This window comes from Sander lucioperca, chromosome 23 (genome assembly GCF_008315115.2).
Source record: "Sander lucioperca isolate FBNREF2018 chromosome 23, SLUC_FBN_1.2, whole genome shotgun sequence".
In the NCBI taxonomy this organism is placed as follows: domain Eukaryota; kingdom Metazoa; phylum Chordata; class Actinopteri; order Perciformes; family Percidae; genus Sander; species Sander lucioperca.
In genome coordinates, this window is record NC_050195.1 from 15195895 (window position 1) to 15216264 (window position 20370).

Genomic DNA, 20370 nt, shown 5'->3' on the forward strand with positions numbered 1-20370 from the left:
ATTAAAAGGCCACTGTAATCATTCCTCCTGTCCACACTGACTGTGAAGGGATCCCTTTTCAGTAGAATACAATGTAAGAAATGAGGGACAAAATCCACAGTCCATGTTCTCTGTAAAAAAAACAACAAAAAAAGCTTCATATGAGCTTCAGCTTTACTTTCAGATGCATTTCACGCAGAACGACAGCCAAAGTTTAGTATAAATGTAATCCATTTAACTACGGAAATGAATGTGTCTGGGGGTTTCTCTTGTTGTCCTGCAGGCAAGATCCTGGTGGATGTGAGTAACAACAGGAGGGTGAACCAGTATCCAGAGTCTAACGCAGAGTATCTGGCTTCACTGCTGCCAGACTCTATCGCGGTCAAAGGCTTCAACGTCATCTCAGCCTGGGCCATGCAGCAGAGCTGCCCCAAAGACGCCAGCACACAGGTACAATCAGACATATAACCCAACAAACTTTACTCACGGTCAACTTACATGTAGTGATGGCCAAATGAAGCTTCATGAAGCATTGTCTTTATTTTCTGAGCCCACTAGATGTCTCTCTCTGTTCAACAAAGCACACTGAAATGCCATTCCTTGAGCCTTTTTCTTTAAACCAAGAGCATCATCTAGTGGCCCCAACAAATACACCTAATGGTTCATGAAGCTCCATTTTGGACATCACTACTACAAGCTTTTTCTGGAGATTTCATTGGCTTTTCACAATATTTCACCAGAAATGTTTGTTTGTTCAGTTGCCACGTACTAAAAAAAGCCACGCAATTACAGTAGCGCAAACTGTATGCGTCATATTGCATTTCTTTACATTAAGTTGGTGATGGAGAGAATCTGAGACTGTACACCGGGCTATTCGCAAGGCTGTTTTAATATCACTGAACTACTGATTGTGATCGCTGTAGCTCAGCAGGGACTACTGGGAGGCTGAGTCTCTGAAGTGCTGGGCAGCTTGGTGGATTGCACTTTCAACACCCGTGCTTCCTTCTAGGGAAGGGAAAAGCGATGCTTGGTCAGGTGCCTTTGCCGTTTTTTATTGAGGCAAAAAGTCTCCTTTAGCGTCATATCTAAACACGCTTGGTCGGGACTCTTGGCGTCACTTTTTGACAGCTCTGGGTCGGGACGTACGTTTAACAGGCAGCACGCAATCGGTCCATTTTAGAGTCAAACAACGCACCAAATGCCCCCTTTTATGACAACACACAAGAGCCTGATAAAGAAAACCTTGGTTAATGAAGAAAGTTGATAACCACAGTCGAGATAACCATTATCTCTGATTGGGAGAAAGCTAACGCTAAAAAAAGACTGGCTATGTCAAACTTGCTTGTATTACACCCCTTTGGTTTATGCATTTTGTTTCAGTAAGTTGAAACAAATCAGTATTCATTGACAAGAAGTGGAACAACCTAAGTCAATTTGAAGGCTACAAGACATCATGATTTGTTAGGATCTGTCTTTTCTTATAGTATGAAATGGCAGCCAGTTTCTGCAACTGGCTTGCTTGCTCTCTGAAACATTAATCCTGTTATAATTAAGGCACGGATTATTAAAAAAAAAAAAAAAAAAAGCCTTCACATCCAAAGCAAATGAATTCCTATACAATGGAGCTCCTGAAATAATCCCCCAGCCAGCCAACTGTCCTTATCAGTGGTTTGGATTATAAAACTACAGGGCACAACATCAGTTCTGCCATTACAAAGCTTCTTAAAGCTAAAATGAAATGCATGAGTTTCACGGAGGACTCATGCAATCAGGAATATAAAGGAATCTTATTACATAAAAGTTCAAATAAGTTCAGATGGCTGGAAAGTAAATGCATCATTGACAATCTGGCAACGGACTAGGGTAAAGGGGCTGGTAAATGTACAGTATATGTTAGAAGCCCCTAGAAGCATGGTTTGATATTAAGCATATAAGCAGGGTGTAATTTGTGAAAAACGCAGAGGGGGGGATGTGTTTTGATTATGCACAACAAAACATGCAAGAATTAAATCCCCCTTCCAGTACCACCATGGTTTTAGTGCCACTCGGCTAGCCATGCCGAAACACTTTTTATTCACACAATTTATGAACTTCAATATTCAATGGAACATAATCTCAAAATGAAATAGCACAACGTGGTGTCAACATAAAACACAGCGCTTTCATGCAGGCGAGCGGAGGTCACTTTGCGACGAAAACAAATACTTGTCAGGAGTGTTTTAAAGGTCCCGTGGCATAAAAATGTCACTTTATGAGTTCCCCCAGCCTGCCTATGGTCCCCCAGTGGCTGGAAATGGCGATAGGTGTAAACAGAGCCCTGGGTATCCTGCTCTGCCTTTGAGAAAATGAAAGCTCAGATGGGCTGATCTGGAATCTTCCCTTTATGATGTCATAAGGGAAAGGCAGTTGGTCAAGGCCACACCCCAACCCTCCACCTTGCCCCGCCCTGTCCTAAGGAAAGCTCATTGTGGGACTGGCTCGTAGTGGCTATTATTCTGCACCAAGGCTGAATTTCAGGAAAGAGACTTCAGATACAGTATTAGGGGACCACTAAGGCCTATATAAAAGAGACTTCAGATACAGTATTAGGGACCACTAAGGCCTATATAAAAGAGACTTCAGATACAGTATTAGGGGACCACTAAGGTCTATATAAAAGAGACTTCAGATACAGTATTAGGGGACCACTAAGGCCTATATAAAAGAGACTTCAGATACAGTATTAGGGGACCACTAAGGTCTATATAAAAGAGACTTCAGATACAGTATTAGGGACCACTAAGGTCTATATAAAAGAGACTTCAGATACAGTATTAGGGGACCACTAAGGTCTATATAAAAGAGACTTCAGATACAGTATTAGGGACCACTAAGGCCTATATAAAAGAGACTTCAGATACAGTATTAGGGGACCACTAAGGTCTATATAAAAGAGACTTCAGATACAGTATTAGGGGACCACTAAGGTCTATATAAAAGAGACTTCAGATACAGTAGAATATATTCCCAATTGTCCCTGATTTTGCATTGCAAGGTATTGCCATTGGCCGAAACGTACCCCAATGGAAATGTGGTCGGCGTTTTGGGACATTTGCCATACACGCGTTGATTTTTTGGGCACATTCTGGCCATTTGGGTTGCCGATTTGGGCACACTTATGCAATTTGGGAACGCATGCACGCGGGCCGTTGGAGGCGCTGTTTTTGAATCTGACGATTCGGAACGATATTGACAATTGGGAATACGTGGTAAGGGGGTGCAGGAGTGATGGCCAGTAGGGGGCAGATGTGCTTGGGACAATTGGGTACACTTTTGACACTTGGGTATAAAATTGGTATAAAATTGGTGGCAATAACTGAGTGGGGGCTGCAATGGGGGGGTCTTGGGGGTCTTGGGGGGTGGTGGGAGAGGGGGGTGCATAGGACATTCGGGAACACTTTTGCCAATCGGGAACACTTTTGTCATTTGAAAGGGGGGGGTTACAGTGGCCTGGGTGGGGGTCTTGGGGGTCTTGGGGGGGGTCTGGTGGTGGTGGAAGAGGGGGGGTGCATAGGACAATCGGGAACACTTTTGCCAGTCGGGAACACTTTTGCCATTTGAAAGTGGGGGGGGGATGCATAGGACAATTGGGAACACTTATGCCATTTGGGAAGGACAATTGATAATACTAAAACCTGCCTATGAAAAACAGGCCAAGTGTCCCGGGCTTTCAAAAGTGTTGTCTGACCCCTTCTGGGGGAGCCAGTAGGGACCCTTCCCACGGGTCTAGGACCACCAAAATTTGGTCATTTATTCTCCACAGCGCCCTCGGTAACATCGAACAGGTTCCAGGCCGTAATTTTACTGTTAAGTGTGGGAAACAGCATATTAGCATTGAAAATTGCTTTGTGACCTTTGACAATGGCTTCTTTGACCTTTACGTTTTACATTGTGGGACACTTGGGAACACTTCTTCCATTTGGGAAGGACATTTGGGAACACTTCTTCCATTTGGGAAGGACAATTGGGAACACTCAACCACCCTATTAAAAACAGGCCAAATGTCCTGGGTCGGGCGTTGAATCCTTTTTTTTTTTTTTGTGCCCCTGGTATACTAACTTACTTCCAGGGAGAGGAAGGGAGGCCAGACCGGGGCTTAGCCTGCAATCAGGCCTCGCGGTCAGACACCCTGCCCGGCTCGCACACCCCCTGATGTTCCCAAATGTCAAAAGTGTTCCCAAATGGAAAAAAACCCTTATAAACCTAACAAGTACAAGTGAAAAAATTATACTTGTCATTGAAATATTGAAACAAATTTCAAGTATGTTGCATAAAAGGGGCGTGGCTACAATATTGGCTTGGTTCCAGCCCCCAGGACCTTTGCCTTGAGCATATAGGATTCCTGATGGTCTACGGTTACCACGCCCTACACGTTTAATCTATGGTTTGTGGCGGCCGCTCGCGTGCAGGTTTTACGCGCGTAGCTCCGTTTTTTGAAGAAATACGGCAGTTTGAAGGTCGGACATTTGGGAACATTTCCCATTCATTTTCCCTTATAAAATCCTCTCATTCATTTGTAATTGCATTTGTCCCGCCTCCCACGCAAGCACGCTAGTTGCTAGCGACTCCAAACCAACTTGGCCCCGCCCCATTCGGGCCCGGCAACAACATATTAAAGTTTCGGAGCGCTGGCACGCTCAGAACAAAAGTTTCTCCGTTCAAAACTATATTTAAACATTGTGTTGGACGTACCGATCCTCAAGGCCATTTTTGGGGGGAACTTTGAATGGGACTTTTTTTGTTCTAGACGCTTTGGAGCAAAAATAATTGTGCGCTTTTATAGAGGGGCCCGCAGCCCGCTACTGTGCGAAATCTGGGGTCTCTGGGGGCTTTCCTTTATTAATTATGAATATTTATATTTTTTGAAAATGCCATGAGAAATGGAAGAAATGTTCCCAAATGTCCAAAAACCTTTTTGAGGAGCCAGTAGGGGCCCTTCCCATGGGTCCAGGTCCACCAAAAATTAGTCATCCGTTATTCAGGACGCGCTCTTCAACACTGAACAGGTACCAGGCCATTATTTCAATGTTAAATGTGAGAAAAAAAAATTATTAGCATTGAAAATGCCCTTTTGACCTTTGGCCCCTTATATTTTGGGACACTTGGGAACATTTCTTCCATTTGGGAACACTTCTTCCATTTGGGAAGGACATTTGGGGGGAGCCAACTCCCCTATTAAAAACAGGCCAAATGTCCCATTTTGCACTAAGGGAAAGGCCTAAAAAATGTTTCATGAAATGGAAAAAGTGTTCCCAAATGTCCAGACCCCTTCTGGGGGAGCCAGTAGGGGCCCTTCCCATGGGTCCAGGTCCACCAAAAATTAGTCATCCGTTATTCAGGACGCCCTCTTCAACATGGAACAGGTTCCAGGCCATTATTTCAATGTTAAATGTGAAAAAAAAATTATTAGCATTGGAAATGGCCTTTTGACCTTTGGCCCCTTATATTTTGGGACACTTGGGAACACTTCTTCCATTTGGGAAGGACATTTGGGAACACTTCTTCCATTTGGGAAGGACATTTGGGGGGAGCCAACCCCCTATTAAAAACAGGCCAAATGTCCTGGATCGGTGGGGCTTTCAATACTTTGTTAAATTTTTTTTGACTTTTTTTCGTGCCCCTGGTATACTAACTGTCTTCCAGTCAGAGGAAGGGAGGCCAGAACGGGGCTTAGCCTGCAATCAGGCCTCGCGGTCGGACACCCTGCCCGGCTCGCACACCCCCTGATGGATGTGTGGACTCTGGCATTTTTAGGTAGGACATTTGGGAACACTTCCTCCATTTGGGAACACTCAAGCAGCCTATTAAAAACAGGCCAAATGTCCTGGATCGGTGGGGCTTTCAATACTCTGTTAAATTTTTTTTGACTTTTTTTCGTGCCCCTGGTATACTAACTGACTTCCAGTCAGAGGAAGGGAGGCCAGACCGGGGCTTAGCCTGCAATCGGGCCTCGCGGTCGGACACCCTGCCCGGCTCGCACACCCCCTGATGGATGTGTGGACTCTGGCATTTTTAGGTAGGACATTTGGGAACACTTTTGCCATTTGGGAAGGACATTTGGGAACACTCAAGCAGCCTATTAAAAACAGGCCAAATGTCCTGGGTCGGGCGTTGAATCCTTTTTTTTTTTTTGTGCCCCTGGTATACTAACTGACTTCCAGGGAGAGGAAGGGAGGCCAGACCGGGGCTTAGCCTGCAATCAGGCCTCACGGTCGGACACCCTGCCCGGCTCGCACACCCCCTTGTGTTCCCAAATGTCAAAAGTGTTCCCAAATGGAAAAAAAACCCTTATAAACCCAACAAGTACAAGTGAAAAAATGATACTTGTCATTGAAATATTGAAACAAATTTCAAGTATGTTGCATAAGAGGGGCGTGGCTACAATATTGGCTTGGTTCCAGCCCCCAGGACCTTTGCCTTGAGCATATAGGATTCCTGATGGTCTACGGTTACCATGCCCTACACGTTTAATCTATGGTTTGTGATGGACGCTCGCGTGCAGGTTTTATGCGCGTAGCTCCGTTTTTGGAAGAAATACGGCTGTTTAAAGGTCGGACATTTGGGAACATTTCCCATTCATTTTCCCTTATAAAATCCTCCCATTCATTTGTAATTGCATTTGTCCCGCCTCCCACGCGAGCACGCTAGGTGCTAGCGACTCCAAACCAACTTGGCCCCGCCCCATTTGGGCCCGGCAACAACATTGTGTTGGACGTACCGATCCTCAAGGCCATGTTTTGGGGGAATTTTGAACGGGACTTTTCTTTTTCTAGATGCTTTGGAGCAAAAATAATTGTGCGCTTTTATAGAGGGGCCCGCAGCCCGCTACTGTGCGAAATCTGGGGTCTCTGGGGGCTTTCCTTTATTAATTATGAATATTTATATTTTTTGAAAATGCCATGGGAAATGGAAGAAATGTTCCCAAATGTCCAGAAACCTTTTTGAGGAGCCAGTAGGGGCCCTTCCCATGGGTCCAGGTCCACCAAAAATTAGTCATCCATTATTCAGGACGCCCTCTTCAACATTGAACAGGTTCCAGGCCATTATTTCAATGTTAAATGTGAAAAAAAAATTATTAGCATTGGAAATGGCCTTTTGACCTTTGGCCCCTTATATTTTGGGACACTTGGGAACACTTCTTCCATTTGGGAAGGACATTTGGGAACACTTCTTCCATTTGGGAAGGACACTTGGGAACACTCAACCGCCCTATTAAAAACAGGCCAAATGTCCCAGGTCGGGCTTTGAACACTTGTATCACTTTGGTTTTTTTTTCGTGCCCCTGGTATACTAACTGACTTCCAGGGAGAGGAAGGGAGGCCAGACTGGGGCTGAGCCCACATTCAGGCCTCACAGTCAGGCAGCGCTTAGCATGGCTGCTCAGGAGGATAGGACATTTGGGAACACTTCTTCCATTTGGGAAGGACACTTGGGAACACTCAACCGCCCTATTAAAAACAGGCCAAATGTCCCGGGTCGGGCTTTGAACACTTGTATCACTTTGGTTTTTTTTTTCGTGCCCCTGGTATACTAACTGACTTCCAGGGAGAGGAGGGGAGGTCAGACTGGGGCTGAGCCCACATTCAGGCCTCACAGTCGGGCACCCTCCCTGGCCCACACACCCCCTGATGGATGTGGGTGTTTGAAAAAATTGTTCGTGCCCCTGGTATACTAACTGACTTCCAGGGAGAGGAAGGGTGGCCAGACTGGGGCTGAGCCCACATTCAGGCCTCACAGTCGGGCAGCGCTTAGCATGGCTGCTCAGGAGGATAGGACATTTGGGAACATTTCTTCCATTTGGGAAGGACACTTGGGAACACTCAACCGCCCTATTAAAAACAGGCCAAATGTCCCGGGTCGGCCTTTGAACACTTGTATCACTTTGGGTTTTTTTTTCGTGCCCCTGGTATACTAACTGACTTCCAGGGAGAGGAAGGGAGGCCAGACTGGGACTGAGCCCACATTCAGGCCTCACAGTCGGGCAGCGCTTAGCATGGCTGCTCAGGAGGATAGGACATTTGGGAACACTTCTTCCATTTGGGAAGGACACTTGGGAACACTCAACCGCCCTATTAAAAACAGGCCAAATGTCCCGGGTCGGGCTTTGAACACTTGTATCACTTTGGGGGTTTTTTTCGTGCCCCTGGTATACTAACTGACTTCCAGGGAGAAGAAGGGAGGCCAGACTGGGGCTGAGCCCACATTCAGGCCTCACAGTCGGGCAGCGCTTAGCATGGCTGCTCAGGAGGATAGGACATTTGGGAACACTTCTTCCATTTGGGAAGGACACTTGGGAACACTCAACGCCCTATTAAAAACAGGCCAAATGTCCCGGGTCGGGCTTTGAACACTTGTATCACTTTGGTTTTTTTTTTCGTGCCCCTGGTATACTAACTGACTTCCAGGGAGAGGAGGGGAGGCCAGACTGGGGCTGAGCCCACATTCAGGCCTCACAGTCGGGCACCCTCCCTGGCCCACACACCCCCTGATGGATGTGGGTGTTTGAAAAAATTGTTCGTGCCCCTGGTATACTAACTAACCCATTTGGCCTGTTTTTAATAGGGTGGTTGAGTGATTGCAATTGTCCTTCCCAAATGGCAAAAGTGTTCCCTATTGTCCTTCCCAAATGGCAAAAGTGTTCCCAATTGTCCTTCCCAAATGGCAAAAGTGTTCCCAATTGTCCTTCCCAAATGGCAAAAGTGTTCCCTTTTGTCCTTCCCAAGTTGCAAAAATTTTCCCAAATGTCCTAAATTCCTATCAGTTTCCCTAATTAATTAATTGATTCCCTTACGTTTACCAATTAACGACAGTTTGTCCAAAAATTGACTTAGTATCTACAAATAATGACTTAGTTTCTCTAAATAATGACTTAGTTACCCTAAATAATGACTTAGTTACCCTAAATAATGAGTTAGTTTCCCTAAATAATGACTTAGTTTGCCATTTGGCCGACTGTGAAGCCTGCGAGTGGGCTCAGCTCCGGTCTGGCCTCCCCTCCTGTCCCTGGAAGTCAGTTAGTATACCAGGGGCACGAAAAAATTTTTCAAACACCCACATCCATCAGGGGGTGTGTGGGCCTGGGAGGGTGCCCGACTGTGAGGCCTGAATGTGGGCTCAGCCCCAGTCTGGCCTCCCTTCCTCTCCCTGGAAGTCAGTTAGTATACCAGGGGCACGAAAAAAAACAACAAAGTGATACAAGTGTTCAAAGCCCAACCCGGGACATTTGGCCTGTTTTTAATAGGCGGTTGAGTGTTCCCAAGTGTCCTTCCCAAATGGCAAAAGTGTTCCCAAATGTCCTACCTAAAAATGCCAGACTCCACACATCCATCAGGGGGTGTGCGAGCCGGGCAGGGTGTCCGACCGCGAGGCCTGATTGCAGGCTAAGCCCCGGTCTGGCCTCCCTTCCTCTCCCTGGAAGTCAGTTAGTATACCAGGGGCACAAAAAAAAGGATTCAACGCCCGACCCAGGACATTTGGCCTGTTTTTAATAGGCTGCTTGAGTGTTCCCAAATGTCCTTCCCAAGTTGCAAAAGTGTTCCCAATTGTCCTTCCCAAATGGCAAAAGTGTTCCCTATTGTCCTTCCCAAATGGCAAAAGTGTTCCCAATTGTCCTTCCCAAATGGCAAAAGTGTTTCCTTTTGTCCTTCCCAAGTTGCAAAAATGTTCCCAAATGTCCTAAATTCCTATCAGTTTCCCTAATTAATTAATTGATTCCCTTACGTTTACCAATTAACGACAGTTTGTCTAAAAATTGACTTAGTATCTACAAATAATGACTTAGTTACCCTAAATAATGACTTAGTTACCCTAAATAATGAGTTAGTTTCCCTAAATAATGACTTAGTTTCTCTGAATAAAGTGTTGAAAGCCCAAATCAGGACATTTGGCCTGTTTTTAATAGGGTGGTTGAGTGATTGCAATTGTCCTTCCCAAATGGCAAAAGTGTTCCCTTTTGTCCTTCCCAAGTTGCAAAAATTTTCCCAAATGTCCTAAATTCCTATCAGTTTCCCTAATTAATTAATTGATTCCCTTACGTTTACCAATTAACGACAGTTTGTCTAAAAATGGCAAAAGTGTTCCCAGTTGTCCTTCCCAAATGGAAGATTTGTTCCCAAGTGTCCCAAATTAGAAATACCCAAAGGTCAGAGGACATTTGGGAACACTTTTGCCATTTGGGGGGGACACTTGGGAACAGTCAAGTCCCCTGTTGAAAACAGGCCAAATGTCCCAATGTTTAAGTAAAGTAGGAGCAAGCCCTACCCAGGACATTTGGCATGTTTTTAATAGGGGGTTGACTGTTCCCAAGTGTCCTTCCCAAATGGACAAAGAGTTCCCAATTGTCCTTCCCAAATGGAAGATTTGTTCCCAAGTGTCCCAAATGAAAAAGACCCAAAGGTCAGAAGACATTTGGGAACACTTTTGCCATTTGGGAAGGACATTTGGGATCAGTCAAGTACCCTGTTGAAAACAGGCCAAATGTCCCAATGTGTAGGAGCGAGCCCTACCCAGGACATTTGGCATGTTTTTAATAGGGGGTTGACTGTTCCCAAGTGTCCTTCCCAAATGGACAAAGTGTTCCCAGTTGTCCTTCCCAAATGGAAGATTTGTTCCCAAGTGTCCCAAATTTAAAAAGACCCAAAGGTCAGAGGACATTTGGGGACACCATTGCCATTCGGGGAGGGGACACATTGATTGGGAACAGTCAAGTCCACTGTTGAAAACCAAAGCCAAGTGTTCCCAAGCGGCGGAAAGACCTCCCGATGCTTCGCTGGCAGTCCAGGGGGCAGGGGCGAAGTCTCGCCGGGAAAGGAGACCTCAGCACCCCTGCCCTGTGGCTCCCTCCCTGGCGGGCGGCGCGATTTTGGGAACACTTTTGCCGTTTGGGACGTTTTTGGCCTCCCTCGGGGTCCTGCGGACATTTGGCACGCGACTCAATGGGGGCGACGGTCCTGGCGATTGTCCTTCCCAAATGGCAAAAGTGTTCCCTATTGTCCTTCCCGAATGGCAAAAGTGTTCCCAATTGTCCTTCCCAAATGGCAAAAGTGTTCCCGATTGTCCTTCCCGAATGGCCGAAAGTGTTGCCGATCGTCCTTCCCAAATGTCACAAGTGTTCCCGTTTGTCCTTCGGCACTTCTAAAAGTGTTCCCGTTTGTCCCGAAAGTGTTCCCGTTCGTCCAAGGGACAATTGGGAACATTTCGGGACATTTCGGATGAGCCCGTGTTCCCTTTTGTCCAAAGTGTTCCCGATTGTCCCGCGGGGAGATAAAAAACGCGCCACCTGGTGGCCGAAGTCGGAACAGGTCCCGAAACGGGACAAACGGGAACGTTTTGAAAAAACGATAGGTTTGGCGCCGCCCGGCCGGAGGGGGGCCCGGGGCCACGGGCCCGGTCCCGGATCGAGGGCCGGGCCGGCGCGGGGGGCCGGGCGCCGGTCCGCTATTTTTAGGACCCCCCCCGGCAGCGCGGCGTCCCGGGACAGACGGGAGGCCGAAAGAATCCTTACTTTCGGACAAAGTGTTCCCGTTTGTCCTGCGAGTCGTAACGGGGATTAGGGGACCACTAAGGCCTATATAAAAGAGACTTCAGATACAGTATTAGGGGACCACTAAGGTCTATATAAAAGAGACTTCAGATACAGTATTAGGGGACCACTAAGGCCTATATAAAAGAGACTTCAGATACAGTATTAGGGGACCACTAAGGTCTATATAAAAGAGACTTCAGATACAGTATTAGGGGACCACTAAGGCCTATATAAAAGAGACTTCAGATACAGTATTAGGGACCACTAAGGCCTATATAAAAGAGACTTCAGATACAGTATTAGGGACCACTAAGGTCTATATAAAAGAGACTTCAGATACAGTACTAGGGACCACTAAGGCCTATATAAAAGAGACTTCAGATACAGTATTAGGGGACCACTAAGGTCTATATAAAAGAGACTTCAGATACAGTATTAGGGGACCACTAAGGCCTATATAAAAGAGACTTCAGATACAGTATTAGGAGACCACTAAGGCCTATATAAAAGAGACTTCAGATACAGTATTAGGGGACCACTAAGGCCTATATAAAAGAGACTTCAGATACAGTATTAGGGGACCACTAAGGTCTATATAAAAGAGACTTCAGATACAGTATAGGGACCTCTAAGGCCTATATAAAAGAGACTTCAGATACAGTATAGGGACCACTAAGGCCTATATAAAAGAGACTTCAGATACAGTATTAGGGGACCACTAAGGCCTATATAAAAGAGACTTCAAATGCAGTATTAGGGGACCACTAAGGTCTATATAAAAGAGACTTCAGATACAGTATTAGGGACCACTAAGGTCTATATAAAAGAGACTTCAGATACAGTATTAGGGGACCACTAAGGCCTATATAAAAGAGACTTCAGATACAGTATTAGGGGACCACTAAGGCCTATATAAAAGAGACTTCAGATACAGTATTAGGGGACCACTAAGGTCTATATAAAAGAGACTTCAGATACAGTATAGGGACCTCTAAGGCCTATATAAAAGAGACTTCAGATACAGTATTAGGGGACCACTAAGGCCTATATAAAAGAGACTTCAGATACAGTATAGGGACCACTAAGGCCTATATAAAAGAGACTTCAGATACAGTATTAGGGGACCACTAAGGCCTATATAAAAGAGACTTCAGATACAGTATTAGGGGACCACTAAGGTCTATATAAAAGAGACTTCAGATACAGTATTAGGGGACCACTAAGGCCTATATAAAAGCATTCAAAAAGCTGCATGTCATAGGACCTTTAAACCAAACCACCATCTTTGTCCTAAACTTATCTAGTCGTTTTGGTGCCTAAACTTAACCGTCATCGCTGCGTGATGCTCACTTTTTCTGTCTAAACGCCACTACCACGGCCCCTGAAAGCACCGTCATCTGGAGGTGCCTGTAGCCGGCTCACAGTCTCCTATTGGCGGGTGAACAAATTGCCGCCGGTAGCCAGCGTCCCGGAGCTCTGTAGCAGCTAAATACAACCAGCAACTGCCACTCGGAATTTATCGTTCTATGGCACTATAGACTGTTCACATGACAGCACTTTACTTAGCTTAGAATACTTTTATTTTAGGTATATAATATATGTTCTGTTGGTGAAGTAGCATTGATCACTTTGAAAGGGGGTACATTTTGTCTCCACCAAGGACAAAAATAATTCAACAGAAGCAGGGATATGTAGACCAGAAAGGGGGAAATCCCACGCATCCTCACCGGACTGGACTGGTACGGTTTCGCAGCTTGGTTGTCTTCACTGTATGTCTAACCAATCTTCCTCTCTGTAATCCTGGCTCTGTGTAGGTGTACATCTGTAGTGACTCGGTGGAGGCTCGACAGCAGATTATGGAATTAGCCCGCCAGCTCAACTTCCTGCCGGTGGATATGGGCACCCTGTCCTCTTCGCGGGATATTGAGAACATTCCCATACGGTTATTTCCTGGCTGGAAGGGCCCTGTCCTTGCTGCTGTGGCCCTCTCCATCTTCTTTTTTGCTTACTCTTTTGTACGAGATATCATCCACCCATATGTGAAATATAAGCAGAGTGACTTCTACAAGATCCCAATAGAGATGGTGAACCAGACGCTGCCCACTGTTGCCATCACTCTCCTGGCCCTGGTGTACCTGGCAGGCCAGCTGGCAGCCGCCCACCAGCTCTACTTTGGTACCAAGTACAGGCATTTCCCACACTGGCTGGAGGGCTGGCTGCAGAGCCGCAAACAGCTGGGCCTCCTCAGCTTCTTCCTGGCTGCTGTGCATGTTCTCTACAGCCTCTGCCTGCCCATGAGGAGGTCTGAGAGGTACCTGCTGCTCAACACCGCCTACCAGCAGGTTAGTGCCATGTCCACAGTCAGTGCGTTTACAAGCAGTATTCAGGTAAAGGCAATACCCTGGTTTCTCAAACGCCATGTAAACATCTTACCCTGGCTAAAATCGGAATTCTCATACCCTGGTTAACAGACCAAGATAACTCCTTTTGCGGTCTATATCAACAACGTTTCATTTTGGGGATTGTTCAGGTTGCGCCGGAAATTCCATGGGATGTGCCTCATTCTCGCACAGATGTCGGTCACCTTCTGCTTTCTTTGTGTTGGTATTTTAAACTCTGGTGGGTTTCTGAGGACTATGGTTAACTGCTCCTCAGATCTCTGCAGGGTAAATCCAGACAGCTAGCTAGACTATCTGTCCAATCTGAGTTTTCTGTTGCACGACTAAAACTACTTTTGAACGTACACGTTCCACCAAAACAAGTTCCTTCCCGAGGCTATTTAGCAGAGGCACCGTTGCTCCGTTCTGGTGCTTAGAACCGCCCAGGACGATTGTGATTGGTCTAAAGAAATGCCAATAAACCAGAGCACGTTTTTCTCCCATCCAGGAATGCTGTGTGGACTAGCCAGACCCTCCTCCACAGCGCTGTGGAGGAGGGTCTGGCAATGCGAGACTTCTGGTTAACAGACCTAGATAACTCCTTTAGTAACCTGGGTATTCATGCATGTTTACACCTTAGAGCTATACTGTGTAGTTTCTGTCTCCCCCATGAGGAATTCTAAGTAATGACAACAATACTGTCAGCGCGTCCACATGGCGCAAGCCTACCTTGATCGCGCACCATCCCCACCCCTCTAACTATCTTCACTCAAGCTTCTGTGCACGAAAGGCGCTGGACGACCAAGTTTCTAAACATAGTCATACTGAGAAATCCAGAGAGAGAGAGGTGTAGAGCTGATAGTCTTAATTAGCTTTAAAACAACTTATTTGGCAATGGCTTGAATGTAACGGACGTTCTCAGTCCCTCATTGCCCTGCTCTCTCTCTCTCTCTCTCTCTCTCTCTCTCTCTCTCTCTCTCTCTCTCTCTCTCTCTTTCTCTCTCTCTGTAATGTATTCTTTAAAATATTTTCAACAGATGAAAACAGTTACACTGTCATTCTGTGGGGAAAACTGCTTCCTGTATCTGTTTCAAATTAAAATGTCTGTAGAGAGATTCAGGCTTTTATTATGAAACAGTAGCAGGAACTTGTGGAAAATGTAATGACTTGCACGGGTCTCATACCGTACTTCAAATGTAGCTATACTGCTGTCCGGTGGCATTTGTCTGGTACTACAAATTACAGTTAGGCTGGTACATTAACACCCGACTGGAATAGGACAATGACTCTTTAAAGTGCCCATATTATGAAAAAATCACTTTTTCTGGGATTTGGGGTGTTATTTTGTGTCTCTGGTGCTTCCACACACATACAAACTTGGAAAAAAAAACATCCATGCTGTTTTGAGTGAGATACGGGTTTCTGAATGTAACCTGCCTTCAGTCAGATTCAGTTAATCTGGCCACTGTCATGAACCAGCTCAAATTCACTACAAAAGAAGGGAGACCACACATAGTTAAGGACTAAATTAAAAACAATTTATTTAACCCAAATTAAATATGACTATAAAATAGGATAAAACATTATTTACGTATTTCAGTAGTATTAGTACTGTAGTGACTGAATGTGTGAAGGTGAGTAGGTGGAAAACAGTACCCAAAAGACAAACCAAACCCAACCGAAAACAAAACATGCTGGCTGTGTGGACAGACAGACAGACCTTAGCTGCATCTCATAACCCTTAAATTGCCTCCTCGAGTCCTCCACTTGCCTCCCTTCCTTGCGTCTTAGTCCCTCCCAGCGAGAAGGCACTGGAGAGAGATGAGACGTCCTTTCCTTCCTCCTCAAATGAATACGTCAGCTGTTTGGGCAGAGTTAGCAACTCCTTCAGCTGCACTACTTCCGGGAAGTCAGCTCTCATGTATCCTCGCCTATAGCTCCTCGATGATCCCTCCTCGATGCTCGCTCCTCGGTCCTCGGGGCAGAAATAAGAGCTTTGAAATAAGGGTTATGAGATGTAGCCCTTGTGAACACCATGCATAAAACAACAAGTGAAAGATGATGATTGTGATAAATTGCATCTTGTGTTGGCAGGTCCATGCTAATGTGGAGAATGCGTGGAATGAGGAGGAGGTGTGGAGGGTGGAGATGTACGTTTCCTTTGGGATCATGAGTCTTGGACTCCTGTCGCTGCTGGCCATCACCTCCATTCCCTCGGTCCACAGCACGCTCAACTGGAGGGAGTTCAGCTTCATACAGGTACAAACTTATTACCATGGGCGTAGGAAGCAAAAACAAATGTGGGTGGGTCCTCCCTTGCTAGTAGTATCTTGGCTTTAATATCAACACATGGCACTGGTACAACTAGCCTCTGTTTTTGACCAGGATTCAAAGAGCTGAACACACGTTAACATTATTGAAGCTAGCTAGCTAGCCTAGCAAAAAACGTCAGATAACTGTTAACGTTAGGGTTCTCAAGCCTCATGCATTGACCGTGAGACACACGCTCACACGCCACACCTTGTATTTCTCATGCTGAGAAGGCAACGCCCACCGAGTTGTCCCGCTAATGTTGTCCCGCTAACGTTGTACATTATGGACCAGGCACAGACACACGGAGTGAAGTTTCCTGCCGCCAGCACGTATCGTTTGCCCCTGTATTAAACAGTCTCAGCCACCGCTTGAGCCCCCCTAAAAAGAGTCTAAAATCGCAACTGAGACAGTGGAAGAGGTGGTGGCAGAGACGGTGGAGAAGACACCAAGGGAGGGGGAGTAGTAGTAGTAGAGCAGTAGGGGGGACAGTGGAAGAGAGCACACAGGAGATATTAGAAGAGAGCATACAGGAGATATTAGAAGAGAGCATACAGGAGATATTAGAAGAGACTAAACTGCTAACCGTGTTGGCAAGCATGTCAAATCAGCAAGTCAAAATACAAAAAACTAACTTTCACCAGCAAGCATGCACCTGTCCTTTTACCCAGGGGTGGAGCGACGGGGTGGCTGCTAGGGTTCCAGAATATTTTTTCAAAAGCCCTGAATCGTTTAGGTTTTTAAAATAACTTCAACCTTGTGTCATTTCCCCTCAGTCTCTCTGACTGGACCGGCAAATCAACGAAGCAAAAGAGATTAGTAATGCAGTTTACATCAAATTACCTACCCTACCTAGAGGGCTTTACATTGACACCTGCCAACCCGCCAAATGCGGGTGAAAATTAACTTTGGCAGGCAACATTGTAAAGTTACTAGCCATTTTGGCCGGTGATGAATCAAGGGAACAACTGCGTCTGTTTGAATTGGCCGGCTGCAGAAATGTTGGCAAGAAATTTGGCCGGTTCTGTGTGTTTAGCTTGGAAACATAATCTTTATCTTTATCTGCTCATAGTTCTAATCCTACATTTCCCATGAGCACTTATGTTGTGACGCTTTGTACAACTGTCGGCTATGCACCTAGCTTGCGGTATCGATTACAAGCTCCACTGAAACGGAGAAGACGAACCGTAAAGTAAAGTTAGTTAGGGAAAAAACAAACACACGTGGCTGGTGGAAAGTCCAATTGGGAGGTAACTTTAAACATCTGCTAGCCGTGTTGGCTGCTGAGCAAAGAGGTCATTTAAAGCCCTGCCTACGTTACAGTATGTAACTTAAAAACAGAAACCTCAGACCGTTTTTGCCTCATTTTTGGCGTCAGGAGTGAAAATGAGTCATCCTCAACATTTACTGTGTTCTGGTTTCAGAATGGTGAAGACAGAGAGCAATTAGATATAAAACAGGATGCAGGCCCAAACCCCCGCAGGTTTGGGCTGAGACCTGGATGTTTGCAATGTCTGGCTCCGCCCCTGCTTTCACCTCACACAATATCTTGGCTTGACGTCTCTCCCTTTGCCCTTTGGCAACTCAGAGTTTGAAAGCCCCTGATATAAACAGTAAAGGCTTAGTAAGCACCAGGAATAGCTTCAATAGAGTAAATATGGTATGTTGGATATGATTACCACAGATTGAAGTTTGTCACATGGGAGTGTTACAGTGTATCTGGAGTTGTGTGTATGACATGCAGCGGTGGAATGTAAAGGCCTTTTTGTAGTTGTGCGTTGAATCGACGGCGGCGGGTCCGGCGTAGACGCAGAGGGATCTGCGTCTACGCCGGACCCTCCGCCGTAGCCTGACGTGCACCTCTCGAAAAATGTAACTACACGTCGCGGCGACGCACGTCGCTCGGCCGTGGCTTGGTAGCGTTGCATTTCCCCCGACTCATGTCCTGGTTCTCCTTCTCCATCAACAACATGAAATCAAGGAGAGGGTTAACTTGTGTCTCCCCTGTGCTCAGAAAGAACAGGGGAGACACTTTGTTTCTCTCACTATGACTCTAGAGTCGCTACTCGCTCAGAAGCTAATCGCCATCACTCTCTCACTTTCTCCCTCGCTCTAACACACTCCCCACACACACACACACATGCCGGCTCGACGCACACACCAGCGCACAAGTATAAACATCAGGCCACTTATGTAGGCTACGGCGAAAGCTCTGCGTGGAGCCTCCACAGAACTGTAAAACAAGCTTAACTAAGTACATTTACTCAAGTACTGTACTTAAGTACAAATGTTAAGGTACTTGTACTTCACTCAAGTCTTTTCTTTTCATGCCACTTTCTACTTCTACTCCGCTACATTTCAGAGAGAAATATTGTACTTTTTACTCCACTACATTCACCTGACAGCTTTAGTTACTAGTGACTTTACACATTAAGATTTCTGCACACAAAACACATGTAGTTTATAAAATACAATGTTTTATTTAAAATAAACTATAATATAATAGCCTACAAGTCCAGCTGAAATGATTAGATGATTGAACACTTAGTCGATTGACAGAACAGTTTGGATCATTTCCAGTTTCGAAAATGTGAGAGATTATTCTGCATTGGGTACTTTTACTTTAAGTACATTTTTCCTGATGATACTTACAGACTTCTACTTAAGTAACATTTTAACTGCAGGGCTTCTACTTGTGACAGAGTATTTTTACAGTGTGGTATTAGCACTTTTAATTAAGTAAAGGATCTGAGTACTTCTTCCACCGCTGCTGACATGGCTCGCTGGCTTCCCTCTCTTTGCTGTATGATCGCAGCAGTTATATTACTGTATGTACCATCATGAGTCTTCCTGTCTCTGCTCCAGTCCACGCTGGGCTACATCGCTCTGCTCATCGCTACCCTCCACGGCCTGCTGTTTGGCTGGAAGAGAGCCTTTGAGGAGGAAGCCTACCGTTTCTACCTACCCCCCAGCTTTGTGGTGGCCCTGGCCCTGCCCGTGTGTGTCATCCTGGGGAAGGTGCTGATGCTGCTCCCCTGTGTGGCCCGCAAGCTGCACCAGATCCGCCGGGGCGTGGACAGCAGTCACTACCGGTGCCAGCGCCTGGAGCCAGTGGGCTCGGCTGCCCACGTTTCGCCAGAGAGAGTCACCATCATGTGATCGCTGCAGCACAGAGCTGTCATATACTGCCATTAGCTGTTTTATTGAAGCAAATGAACACTATTTATTCTCATGGTTCTCAATGAAATGGCATATTACCCATACTTTGTTACTGTGAACAGTTTTTGCTAATGTGTGAATTGGGTACTTATTAGCTGTTACCATAACTACTGACCTTGTATGCCTATTATGTTACAGTTTGTCCACCTAAATTGTAAAATGGAATATTCTTATCTTTCCTTCCTAAGCTCCGGACACAGGGCAGGGCTCAGCAGAATAGTCTCAGGAAGGAACTTGTTTTGGTGGAACATTTGCATCCCGCAAAAAAAAAACACCACATGCAATATTAAATGAAGTTAACTGTTGACACAATACAGTAACGTGAGCTATTTATATTATCTGGATACATAGTTAAACCTCATTGGCTCTTACCAGTGTATCTCTGTGTGTACTTCCTCCACAGCAATCCCACCAATCAGTCCCAAAACCTCCCAGTTAGAGAGGAAATGCTATAAACATTTTCTTTGTTAATCTTTACAATCATTCACAGAAAGAACCTAGCAGGCCTGCCTTGTTGCACAGCCCAAAGTTTCTTGCTAGCTCAATGGGATTTTGAGAACGGCAACACACACAGAGAGCGGAAGCGGAGGGGCAAGACTAATATTTTACTAATACTTTGTTCCTGTCTTTGTGTTCTGATGTCAAGGAGGATGGCGACTATAGAGACAGAGCCCGTCCCGTCCCCACCGGGGGGAGCGGACAACTCTCCATTGACTTGTATTACTGGAAGGTTTCCTCCTCGTCAATTTTGTCTGCTAGAAAACAACAGAAAAATGCCTAAATGCTGCTGTGTGGTGATATTCACTACCAACAGGGTAAAGAACCAATGACTTAAGTTTTTATAAGCTGCCGGCCCAAAAAACAGAGCTTTAAAGCAACACCATGTAACTTTTCCCTCTTTGGTCCCCCTACAGGTTGTCT

The 20370-nt window shown here is 45.7% G+C and overlaps 1 protein-coding gene across 1 annotated transcript in view; it reads left to right on the plus strand.

The window, feature by feature from the left end:
• The window catches only part of steap2 (STEAP family member 2, metalloreductase), a 40233-nt gene extending 20539 nt beyond the window's left edge, over nt 1–19694 (plus strand). Inside the window, exons 3-6 of the mRNA XM_031307793.2 lie at nt 263–429; nt 13357–13884; nt 16015–16179; nt 19096–19694. Coding sequence (XP_031163653.1) covers nt 263–429; nt 13357–13884; nt 16015–16179; nt 19096–19389 — 1154 coding nt within the window. The 3' untranslated portion in view covers nt 19390–19694. The remainder of the gene's footprint in view (nt 1–262; nt 430–13356; nt 13885–16014; nt 16180–19095) is intronic.
• The last annotated feature ends 676 nt before the right edge of the window (nt 19695–20370 follow it).